Genomic DNA, 12,605 nt, shown 5'->3' on the forward strand with positions numbered 1-12,605 from the left:
CCTAGGACCTAGTGGTGCACCTAGACTTTGCCCCTAGGAACTTCTAGGAAGCGTGCACTTCCTCTAGCTAGTCCCTCATAGCCAAACCATTACTACATGTAACCATGGTTAACCTTGGGTTAAGCATGGGTTAGGTTACAAAGATTCTTTACATCACTTTTCACGTCCCCATGACATACCCTCGTCTTAAAACAACAAACTACCTAGGGTGTGCTAAAAAATTACAGTGAAAATTAAGTAATGTAAATAGGCAAAAATAGCCCATACTAGAATATACATCATTTGTAAGATATAACCTGCAATGATAATATGGGCTAGGAGAGATAGAGTGTCCATCCCTACATCAATGCATCCTATGTGTCGAGTGTCACGAACACCCATCATGGAGACTTTACATCGTAAATATTGTGAGCAAGCAGCATCTCGGTTGAGACAATCGGTGCCACCAAGCGATCTCCATGTACATGAGCAGTTTGAATCAAGGAAGGGGAGGTGCTACCCTCATCTTGAGCACCAGGCAATGCTTCAGATCTCTGCTCTGCTGAACCTGTAGGAGCCTGTACCGCAGTGGGTGGAAGCTGAAATGCATCTAGGTAGAGCTGCAAAATCTGAGGTCACACGTGACTCTGCCAGGTCACCCTCCTCCATCCACTTCGCATCTAGTGCATGATAATTAAGCAGGTCAGCAGGCACATCGCCTTGGAAAGGCTTCAATACACTCACATGAAAGGCATTGTGTATGGTCCAAGTGGTAGGTAGCTTCAGCCTGTAAGCTACATCATTAGTGTGTTCAAAAACCTGAAAAGGACCATAATACCTCATCTTCAGATTTGTGTACACTTTGGTCTTGCCTTTCATCTTCCTGAGTCGTGCTTTCTGAAAACGCAGCAGCACCCAATCACCCTCTTTCAAGAGTAACTCTCGGCGATACTCAACAAGTGGCAGAAACGGCTCCAATTTCGATTGCTGATCCGAAACATAGCACTTCATCCAACTCTTCAGCCTCGGGCTGATCCTCATGAAGCAGGTCAGCAGGCACATCGCCTTGGAAAGGCTTCAATACACTCACATGGAAGGCATTGTGTATGGTCCAAGTGGTGGGTAGCTTCAACCTGTAAGCTACATCATTAGTGTGTTCAAAAACCTGAAAAGGACCATAATACCTCATCTTCAGATTTGTGTACACTTTGGTCTTGCCTTTCATCTCCTAAGTCGTGCTTTCTGAAAATGCAGCAGCACCCAATCGCCCTCTTTCAATAGTAACTCTCGGTGATACTCAACAAGTGGCAGAAACCGCTCTAATTTCTATTGCTGATCCGAAATATAGTACTTGAGAAGAGCAAGGGCAGTGGAGTTGGCTTCTTCGGACTGCCCATCAGATTTAGGATGAAAAGAGGATGAAAAATTTAGCGTGGTACCCATATTCTCAAAGCATAGTTAGGGAACGTGAATGGCAACGGAACGTCGACCCTCTGGGGAACGGGAACGCCCAAATCCTAGGGAACGTGAACGGGAAGGGAATGCCACGTCACCATACCCATAAACAAACATACTATGATATACATTAGAAAGCTTAAACTTGGAATCCAAGACTGAAAAACATTGCAATTGCTTTTGGAGTAAGCCTTAAGGACTCAAGACTCAGGACATAGTTCACGAATAATCATTGATAATAGAATCTAGATTAATCATTATAGCTTGCCAATGGCATACAAAAGCAAAGTCCATCAGAGACAAGGCATAAACATATGAGATTATATTGAGTCTTGGAATCTTGAATCCTGGATACAAGAAAAGGAGAGTGACACCTCCTACTACTGTGGCTCCTAGAACTTAAAAAACTAGCTGCTACATGCATGATCCACTGAGCACTGTCAACATCAATGATCAATCTAAATCTGCAGCATTGTGGTTGCTGCCCTCTTCCTCCTCTTCATCATCTCCATCATCTGGTTGATCTCCATCTTCTTGGTCATCTCCAACATCATCCATGGATGCACCCACCACATGAACGATTTGTTGGCATGTTGCCTCACCATTCTTCTCCTGCCATCCAATGAATTCCTCACGGCTGTACCCAGCATTCATCTTCTGAAGCAAAAGTAAGTTTGCATGCACAAACACAAGGTCACTTGCCTTTTGTGTCCCAAGTCTGTTCCTCTTCTTTGATGCAATGTGCCCAAAGCTACTCCACAAGCACTCACAAGGAGAGGAACTTGCTCCTTGACTCAAAATAAGGATAGCCAAGTTTTGCAACAAAGGTGTATCAGCCCCATAATCCTCCCACCATAGAGCAGACCCCACAATATACCTGTCCCTTTGTGCATCCTCAGAGCCACACATTCCATATTTCTTCCTATAAAAAGCCAACTCATCCTTTACTTGCCTTCGCTCTTGTGCATCTGGTACCATTTGCTTCAGTATCTTCTCCCATCCTCGCATCACCTCCTTATCCGACTCTTGCTTGTTACCTTGAAATTCAGGTTCCAAGACATAAGCTGCAGCATGCAAGGGTGAATGATAGGAGTTCCACCGCTCCACTGCCAAGTCTACTAATTCTTGCTTCCTATCAGGATTAGTCACCACCTCCTTTACATTTTCAATCATGTTGTCCATCCCCTCATAAACTTTGCCAATGCATGGCTCATCACTATCCATAAGCCTCATCAAAAGGATGATGGGCTTCACTATTTTAACCATATGATTGACATCCTTCCAATAGGCATCAGATAAGCATAAAGACTTGCATTCCAAGGCATTTGCATCAGATAAGCATAAAGACTTGCATCAGATAAGCATAAAGACTTGCATTCCAAGGCTACATCATTAGTGTGTTCAAAAGCCTGAAAAGGACCATAATACCTCATCTTCAGATTTGTGTACACTTTGGTCTTGCCTTTCATCTTCCTGAGTCGTGCTTTCTGAAAATGCAGCAGCACCCAATCGCCCTCTTTCAAGAGTAACTCTCGGCGATACTCAACAAGTGGCAGAAACGGCTCCAATTTCAATTGCTGATCCGAAACATAGCACTTCATCCAACTCTTCAGCCTCGGGCTGATCCCCATGAAGCAGGTCAGCAGGCACATCGCCTTGGAAAGGCTTCAATACACTCACATGGAAGGCATTGTGTATGGTCCAAGTGGTAGGTAGCTTCAACCTGTAAGCTACATCATTAGTGTGTTCAAAAACCTGAAAAGGACCATAATACCTCATCTTCAGATTTGTGTACACTTTGGTCTTGCCTTTCATCTTCCTGAGTCGTGCTTTCTGAAAACGCAGCAGCACCCAATCACCCTCTTTCAAGAGTAACTCTCGGCGATACTCAACAAGTGGCAGAAACTGCTCTAATTTCGATTGCTGATCCGAAATATAGCACTTGAGAAGAGCAAGGGCAGTGGAGTTGGCTTCTTCGGACTGCCCATTAGATTCAGGATGAAAAGAGGATGAAAAATTCAGCGTGGTACCCATATTCTCAAAGATACCTCTCAGAAAAGACTTATGGTAGGGTTTGGCATTCCAGGTCCCACTCCCTGCATCTGTGGCATATTCCAAGTATTGCCCATTGAACAACAACAAAGGTGAGGCTAGAATGTCCCTGCTCAATGAAAATAGTACACAGTGCACCCATTGGCCCCAAATGCCTTGGCGCCCCTTACTGTATTTATTTAATGCTTCTGAATGGAAATGCTTTACAATAGGGGTTCAACCCTGCACTATTCTTCTCTGCAAATCCTCTACCTATCTTCAAGGCATCTAATCCAAGTGCACCACTATAATTCCCATTGGCAAGGCGTACTCAGGCATCCAGGCATCCAAACCACTCGCAAGCCGTAAACCCTAAACTGAAAGGCATTCAGGCATCCAAACCACTGGCAAACTGAGCTCAAGGCAGCCTCAAGGCTATCACATGCATCCACACTGTCCTTAGGCCTACCACAGGAACACCCTTGCCTCTAGGTGCTTGCTAGAACCTGTAGGAGTCCTGAAAGGATTGCAAACAACACGCATGCACTGCAAAAAGCAGCAAAGCAACAAAGAACAAGGAAAAACAAAACCTTGAACCAATTCCCGTTGTGTATGGAAGAGGGGCGAGCTCCTTCCTCTCACCTATCCTCTGTCCAGGCTCCTCACAAAGTGCAAGAGGCCCCCACAGTCTGCACAGCAGCTTGGGAGGGCTGCACCCTGTTCCGTACAGTCCGTACAGTTGTACATATTGCAGTAAAAGACTGCCTTCTTGCCTTGGGATCCGTGCTAGCTTTTGTACAGCATCTAGGGATGCGTGCTTGCAGCAAAGCTGCCTCCAGAAACGTGCCAAAGGGAGGGGAGCAGCTAGAGCAGCAACACATCAATAGCAGGAGCAGCAAAATGCAACGAAAACCACACAGGGAGCTTTTGCTAGACGTCCATAGCCTCCAAACCACTGGCAAACTGAGCCCAAGGCAGCCTCAAGGCCATCACATGCATCCACACTATCCTTAGGCCTACCATAGGAACACCATTTCCTCTGGGTGCTTGCTAGAATATGTAGCAGTGAAGGATTGCAAATAACACGCATGCACTGCAAAAAGTCGCAAAGCAAGAAAGAACAAGGGAAAACAAAACCTGGAACCAATTCCCGCTGTCTGTAGTAGAGGGGCGAGCTCCTTCCTCGCACCTATCCTAGGCTCCCTGTAGAGTGCAAGAGTCTTCCAGCTATCGGGAGATGAGAGAAATGAAGGAAGAAAGCGGGGAGAATGCAAGAAAGAGCCGTAGAGGTCAACATGTAATCAGATCTTCCCCAAAGCCTCGACCCTGGGATTTGATGCCTCGACCTCCGTACCCCCACAGTGCGCACAGCAGCTCGAGAGGGCTGCACCTTGTTTCGTACAGTCCGTATGGCTGTATGGACTGCAGCAAATGCATGCATTCTTGCCTCGAGATTTGTGCCAGCTTCTGTATTGCCTCTAGGGATGCGTGCATGCAGCAAAGCTGCCTCAAGAAACGTGCCAAAGGGAGGGGAGCACCCAGAGCAGCAACACAACAATAGTAGGAGCAGCAAAATGCAACGAAAACCACACATGGAGCTTCTGCTAGACGTCTAGAACCTCCAGGAGAGTGAGGGGAGAGAGATGGAAGGTGGAGGAAGGGCATGCATACACATGCATGACAAATGGCACCTCCTTCTTGCCATTCGCCACTTCATTAAAGTCCCAACCCCCATACCAAGGACAACGTTGGTTGTCCTTGGGCCCAACCTTTAGACCCCTCTTTAAAGCCTTTGCTTTGCCCCTAGGACATAGTGGATCACCTAGACTTTGTCCCTAGAAACTTCTAGGAAGCGCGCACTTCCTCTAGCCGGTCCCTCACGGCCAAACCATTACTACAGTTAACCATGCTTAACCCTGGGTTAAGCGTGGGTTGAGTTACAAAGATTCTTTACATCATTTTTCACGTCCCTGTGACACTGATCTTCGTAGTAGAGTCTCCCTGTGTCGGTGCATCTCAAGCAGGTAGAACCCAATGTAGACCTAGTCATAGAGTGGGTCGAAGCTGCTCCCCTTCTGATAGAGGTATGGTATCGTCCCTTGATCTCATGGTAGGCTGGGCAAGCACAAAGAAAATCTTCGTGTGTCTCAACCACTCCCAATCATAGCATGCAGACCTATTGCTCTCTGAGTATTCTTGTTGCTGTCGTTGTCTCAATCCTCAGCTGATGGGATCAAACCCGCATCTATCCAACGACGATCATCAATGCATGCAAGACTCCCCTATCCTCGAGATACTGGGGTCTGATGATGAATCCCTCCTCCAATACTCTCAGGAAGTGGTCGCCATCTAGGTGGGGAGCTCTTGATCCCCCCCAAGGCCGTGATGTATGGAGCAAGAGGAGGTCTAACCGTATGATATGATTAAATTCATCTCGTGGGATCAACTGAGGAGGTGTGTCCATGCTGTACCTAAAGGGGGAAATTTTGTCCATCTGAATCTTGTGCCTGGCAAACCATTGGTAGAATATGGGCCTACGCCCCTTAGTACCCCCTTGTGGCTTGGTTGATTAATGTGTTAATGAAGGGCTCTTGGCGCTGATTAACACGTGTATTTGGCAAGAGAGTAATCCCATAAGCAAAGCGATACTCTCATGTAGCTTGAATATAATAAGGGGTTCAACCCTCTCTCTCTAATCCCTCCTAGGACTTTTTGGGAGGAGAGAGAGCATTGCGTGGCTATGGGACAGAGAGTGGGACCCACACACCCAACGCACCCTGTGATGACACGTGGCGCGCTCTCTTTCGTCTACATGGTATCAGAGCTGGCTGTTCCGACAGACTGTGTGCTAGTTGCGGGATGTGATGACCCGTGGTAGCTCCTGCGAAGGTGTCGTGATTTGCAGCAAACTGTTCAGTACGATCCTGCACGGAGTGTCGTGATCCGTGTCTTGTATTCAGTGAGATGATTTTGCAGTGGATCGCATGCACCGGCGACTGACGACCTTGTGAGGTGGTGACACGTTTGTGCACTTTGGGGGGCAGCTTTGATGTGCTTTCTCCCGTGTGGTTTGTGGTCTCCCTCGTTGTGGGTGGGCTGGCCTTTGTTTGGCCTTGTCCACGTTTCAAGGTGCTTTGGCCCATGGGGGGGTGTTAGACTATGGACCTCAGCCCTTAGTACCCCCTTGTGGCTTAGTTGATTAATGTATTAATGAAGGGATCTTGGCGTTGGCTGACATGTGTATTTGGCAAGAGAGTAATCCCATAAGCAAAGGGATATACTCTCATGTACCTTGAATATAATAAGGGATTCAACCCTCTCTCTCTAATCCCTCACGGGACCTTTTGGGAGGAGAGAGAGCATTGTGTGGCTATGGGATGAAGAGTGGGACCCCCGCACCCGGCGCACCTTGTGATGACACGTGGCATGCTCTCTTTCGTCTACAACCATGTGGATATCCATGCATACCATGTGCTTGCCCCGCTCTCTGCTAGTCGTCTAGATGACTCCAAGGCCAACCTCTGTAGTCTCCATCGAGGTAACTCTATGGATGAATGCTACTATTTGAAAGATGGCATCAATGTGTAGAGGTGTCATGGCGAACTCTGCCTGTATTATCTCATGTGGAACTGAGGGCTTACTCCGAAGCATCCTGGATCCCATAGTCACCTGTAGCCGCCCAAATCTCCTCCACTCTGTCATCGGGATATCACTTCCCTAGAAGGGTGCTGCATACATGGCAGTCGCCGCACTAGCGTGTTGAAAAGCCAGCCCTTCGTCTGTGGATCTTGAAAGTGTGCCTGGAAGCACTGTCTTTATAGCCGAGCCAAAGCGCTTCGCCCCTGTGTGAGTTGTGCCTGGGCTGCATGAATCATCGTGAAAATGGGTCCTGTGAAGACTGCTCCCAAATATGTGTAAGATTGCACTATCTCCACCACTCGCTCACCACGGTAAGTGAAGCTGAGTTGGCGGAGCACTGCGCGTGAGGTGTTGAAGACCATAACCTTGAGTGTCAGGTGTCTTTGCATAACATCTCTAGGACCTCCACATGTCTTTGCAGTCCCTCTTGTTTTTTGGCATGAAGAATGAATTATCTACGCGCGCACAGAGAGAGAGAGAGAGAGAGAGAGAGAGAGAGAGAGAGAAAAGAAAGAAAGAAAGAAAATTTAGTAGTGTCTTCGGAAGACCGATGGGTCTATGAGACTGAAAGAAAACCTGATACAAATATCAGTAAGGGTGGAGCTACTGAAACGAGCATCATCACCCGTGCTGAACCCTAAGTCTGATCATACATAATCAAATACATCTGGATGTAACAATGAAAAGAAAAGAAAAGGACTGGAGCGGAGCAGAATCTTACGTATGTCATGTTGCCTTGGCTGGTGCATAGCTGGTGATGGGACGCTGGCGCCTGTCAAGGTGTGCCGTGCGTCTTGGTCTCGTGGATGAGGCTCGACACAAGACCAGAGCCACCGTGACTCCCATGGGACGTATCCCGGGTTTAAACAATGACGGGAGGTCCCCGAGAGTGATCTGTGTCTCCCCTCGATGTCTCGTGTGTCGTGCTGCGGTCGTCGGGTCGGGGCCAGAGATTGGACGATCAATGTCACTCGATGGAAAGAACTCTGTGATCCTGCTCTGAGAGGTGTCTGATGATGTGGCCAAGCCTCGTTCCCTGAGTAAGTACTCTCTGTGTTGGACCCCCTTGTGAATGAAGGCCGCGAGGCATCTCTGATCTGGGTAGGTGAGGAATCTGGAAAGGAGCCCGGAGCCGTCTCTGAAGAGGCAGTGGTAGCAACCTCGGATCTCGTAGTACACTGGGCACCTAAAATAAAATGCTCCTCTGACTCAACCTCTTGATAGTTGCATAATATGCATAAGCGATGCTCCCTAGGAATCCCCTCTGCTCTGCCGCTCTCTATGCGGGGGCAATGTGATGATACTTGAAACTGTCTGATGGAGATCCGTAGTGAGTGAGGCATATGAAGCTCAGTGTACCCTGGTGGTGTGATGAATCCCTCCTCCGAAATACGAAGACAGTAATCTCTGTAGAAACTCAGCTTCACTGGGAGCTCCCTCGGCTCCAACTAGGTCCCAAAGGTGTGTAGCTGCAGGAGATCCTCTCGAATGACCTGGTTGGTGTGTGGCCCAATCGGGATGGTGGGTGGGAGTACCGGAGGGGCATCTAAACTGTACTGAAAAGGAGGTATCCTATCGATGTGGAGCCCTAGTCTCACAAACCATCTGTGAGTCCGTGCATACCAGCATCGCTCGTCTCCCTCTGCTGCCTACCTCATGGAGGAATCGAGAGCCAACCATGGCAACCTCTGTCTCCCTGATGTGCAATCCCCATATGATCTAACCCGGTGTAGATATGTGATGGTCTAAAAGGCTGCATCTAGCTGGAGTGGAGAAGCACCAAACTCGGCTTGAATGATGTGATGTGGTACAGACGGTTTCCCTCGGATCATCCATGAGAGCATGAGGATCTGTAGGCGCTCCACTCGTGTCCACTCTATCTCTGACATGTCAGGCCCCCAACAAGGGTTGCCATACATACCGGCTGGTCGGACCAAGGAGTCGAAGAGAAGAGCCTTGGTTCGAGGGTCTTGGAAGTGGGAGTGAAAGCATTGTCTCTCTAGCTGAGCCAGTGAGGCGTATCCCCTGCTTAGTCTAGCCTGCATCGCTGGTCTCATCGTGAAGATCGGGCCGGGGAAGATGACCCCCAAGTAAGTGTATGAGGATACGATCTCAATTGGTGACCCACCGAAAGTAAAAGTAACATGCTTCTGTTGCATGTTTGCTCGAGAGGTGTTAAAGATCATGACCTTGGTCTTGCCAAGGTTGACCTCCAAATCATGGGATAAACAAAAAGCCTGCAGTGCATCCAGGTGTCGTTGGAGCCCCTCGGGTGTGGACGACAAGAGTGCCACGTCATCTGCATAAAGAAGAATCTTGATGATGATCCCGGCAAGTGAGCAACCGGTCCCTCCGAACGCCCCCATGAAAGTCTCAAGCTGATGTAGAGGCCAAACAAGGTCGGTGATAAGGGACAACCCTGTTTGACCCCTATGGTACTCAGGATCTCATCTGTCCACCTGCGCCTATCCAAACTCGGCCTGAGACTCTCTCATACAGTGCCATGACTGCCCAGATGATCTCTTGATCAAATCCCAGTGTCTGTAGGTGTGTGATGAGACGAGATCGAGGTACTGTGTCAAAGGCTTTGTGGAAATCTACAAAGCAACAATATACCCTCTCCTTCCGTGATCTGGCCTCCTCAATGACACCCCTGAGTGTGAGTATGTGATCCATAGTCCCATGGTCTCGCCTGAAACCGGCTTGACCCTCTGCTCTGAGCCCTCTCATCTTTGCGAACAGGCTGACCGATGCATCCAATACAGCTGCATAGATCTTGGACATCACATGTCCAATCATGATAGGCCTGTAGTTACTTGGGTCCATGGGATTCCGTGCCTTGTAGATGGGGGTGATGGTGTTGAGTGTCCAGGTGCGGGGGAAGACAAGGCAAACAGCATCATTGAATAGCTTTGCTAGGATTGGGGCTAACGTGTCGATCCCATATGTGATAAACTCAGTGCATAGCCCCTCGTGATCCTTCGCCATTGTGCAGTTTCAATGTCGCGTCCTTGACTCCCTCTCTGATGAACAATGTGCAAGTGGTGGGGCGAGGTGTGTATGAGTATTAGGTATACCAGGCTGGTAATTTTACTAAGTTTTAGATTAACTGAGTCTTCAATTATTTATGTTTTTTGCTTACTGCTAGTAAAAACCAGGCTTGGTGGACAGCTGGTTGTTGTTAGGCCTTTATTGTGTTTAGAAATGATGGAGATCCTACTGCATTGAAAATGCATGTTCTGTCTTTGCTTGTAAGTGCTGGCCTTTGTATGGCTGAGTGTTTGCTTGTGAATGCTAAGTTTAGTGAGGAAGCCAATACCTCAGTGAAAAGCGTCACTCATTAAGCTGTACGCCAAGTTTACTCATGTACCTTTGGATTCGAAAGGGACTTGTTGCCAATCAAAGTGTCTATATGAATGATCATGCTTTGTCAAGGCTCTTCTGTGCTTGGCCCTGAGTGTTTCATTTTGAAGGAACATGTGAGAACTCCTTTCTCTTATCTAAGAACATAATATCATGATGCCTGAAATCAGGTACCAATTCGCGTGCATGGTGTAGCAGGGAAGTACGCTTCAGCTTTGTATATAACAGCTGTACGAGCAAAAGCACTGGAACCCATATATGAGGAGTTACAACAGATTGTGAAAGCAGCTGAAAAGAGTCCTACATTTGCAGAGTTTTTGAAGGACATGGCTGTTCCAAATAAAGAGAAGGTTAAAGCAGTGAGAGCTCTGTTTGAGGAGCTGGGCTTTTCAGAAATTACAGTTAACTTTTTGGGTATTATCCTGGGACTTGTGAAAATAAACATAAGAGTTTAAATGGGGCTCCTTAAAAATGTTATGGGAAGTGTATTATTTCATTACTGTTGTTCATACTTTGATCTTTCACTGCTGATAATTGCTCTGTTCTCAAATAGGACCAATATTGTTGGAGTACTGAGATCAAAAGTAGTTCTGATGTTTCTGAATTGCATTGCTTTGATGCTGGGGATGAGTGTTTCCGGGCGTCTGAAACATAACTGACCTTAGACAAGGAAAATTAAACAATTATATTTATATTGGGATGTTATTTGTTTTCTGTAACTTTGGTGTCGATTTCTTCTGGAAAACAATGGCTTAAAAACAAGGGTTGTGTCAGTGTCAGATTGGTTTGATAGTGAACCCCCTGTTCTATGGGGCTCATAAGCTTGTAGTCCATGTACTTGTTATCATTATTGTTATGGTTATGAAAGTATTGATCCGTGGTGAACTGTATCTCGTTTGGGAGCTTATTCACATTTCTGAAATGTACATCTGCTTTTCGCTGCCGACTTTATTCAGCTTTGTATGCTGCACAGTTTAATCTAAAAAGTTGCCAGGGCTATGTACTTCTCTAGTGTTTTGAAATGGGCATTTCGTAGTGTGCATGGGAGACTGTGCACGATGACATCCTGTTTTGTGCAGCATCTAGGAGATCAATTCATGTGTGTGGAGTTTATTGCTTTTGCTCTTGTGCATATGTGTGTTGAAGCTCTTACATGGTGTCAGAGCCAAGCTTATTCACTAGAAGGGTTTCAAGGAGAGCTGATATATCACATGTGATATGAGTCACAATCCAGATCCATAAGGATTGCTTAGTTGAAACAACACAGAAAAGATGGCTGCTCTGCACCTGAAGCTCCTACTAGCCTCTGCCGTCCCTTCTCACGCCCCTCTGCTAGCCTTCATTCCCACCTCCATCTCGGCGCGCCCCCCCCCCCCCGCCCCCCCCCGGTCAAGTTGTATCGCACCACCCTGCCATCACTTTGCGGCCTCTCGCCTCTGTCCACCCTGGGGTTTCCTTTGGACACCCTTCATATAGGGTGGGTGCTTGGCTTCTTTGATCAAGAATGGATGTGACTAATCATGGAAGGGGTGTGTTCCTTCGTGAAAGGTTGCGCCTTGATGTGAAAGGGTGCCAGTAGGCACCTTTTCGTGTGCATGGCGTGAAAGGGTGCATCCATTCAAAGGGGTGTATCCCTTTGAAGGGTCGTGTCTCTTCGTGAAGGGGTATGACTTGTTGTGAATCGGTGCGTGTCTCTTTGTGAAAGGGTGTGACTTGTCGTGAGTACGTGTCTTCAAAGGGGTGTATCCCTTTGAAGGGTTGTGTCTCTTCGTGAAGGGGCGTGCCTTGTCGTGAATAGGTTCCTTTCAACGTACGAGCGTGCCTTGTTTCGAACAGCTGTGACCCTTGGTATAAGGGGATGTGGCCCTTCACATGAGGTAGGTCACGGGTGTTTAAAAACAAAGGCGTATGACCCTTCATGAAAGGGTGTGCCTGTTGGATGAAAAGGTGTGACCTTTCATGATACAATATGTCTCTTAGTTGAAGATAGATGTCTTCCCTCTCCTTTCTTCCATGCACAATGCGTTGAACACCTTCTAGCATATGTTGGTGTTAAGTATAGGCTAAAAGATAGGTGATTTCCAATAGGCAAGAGCGATATTTGCTCTGATACTACTACAAGAAATCTTACTAATCTA

At 47.3% G+C, this 12,605-nt stretch overlaps 2 protein-coding genes across 2 annotated transcripts in view; one reads left to right on the top strand and one right to left on the bottom strand.

Moving 5' to 3' along the window:
* ATP5 (delta subunit of Mt ATP synthase) overlaps positions 1–12,605 on the top strand; it is a 64,600-nt gene that overhangs the window by 30,345 nt on the left and 21,650 nt on the right. Inside the window, exon 3 of the mRNA XM_087384323.1 lies at positions 10,638–10,881. Coding sequence (XP_087240449.1) covers positions 10,638–10,881 — 244 coding nt within the window. The remainder of the gene's footprint in view (positions 1–10,637; positions 10,882–12,605) is intronic.
* LOC147895569 (uncharacterized) lies at positions 1,888–2,631 on the bottom strand. The gene has a single exon (XM_087384222.1). The coding sequence runs from the start codon at positions 2,614–2,616 to the stop codon at positions 1,888–1,890; it is 729 nt and encodes a 242-aa protein (XP_087240348.1). The 5' UTR covers positions 2,617–2,631.

Source organism: Dipteris shenzhenensis, chromosome 13 (assembly GCF_047967505.1).
Source record: "Dipteris shenzhenensis isolate YYH24624 ecotype China chromosome 13, Dip_SZ_1.0, whole genome shotgun sequence".
NCBI lineage: Eukaryota > Viridiplantae > Streptophyta > Polypodiopsida > Gleicheniales > Dipteridaceae > Dipteris > Dipteris shenzhenensis.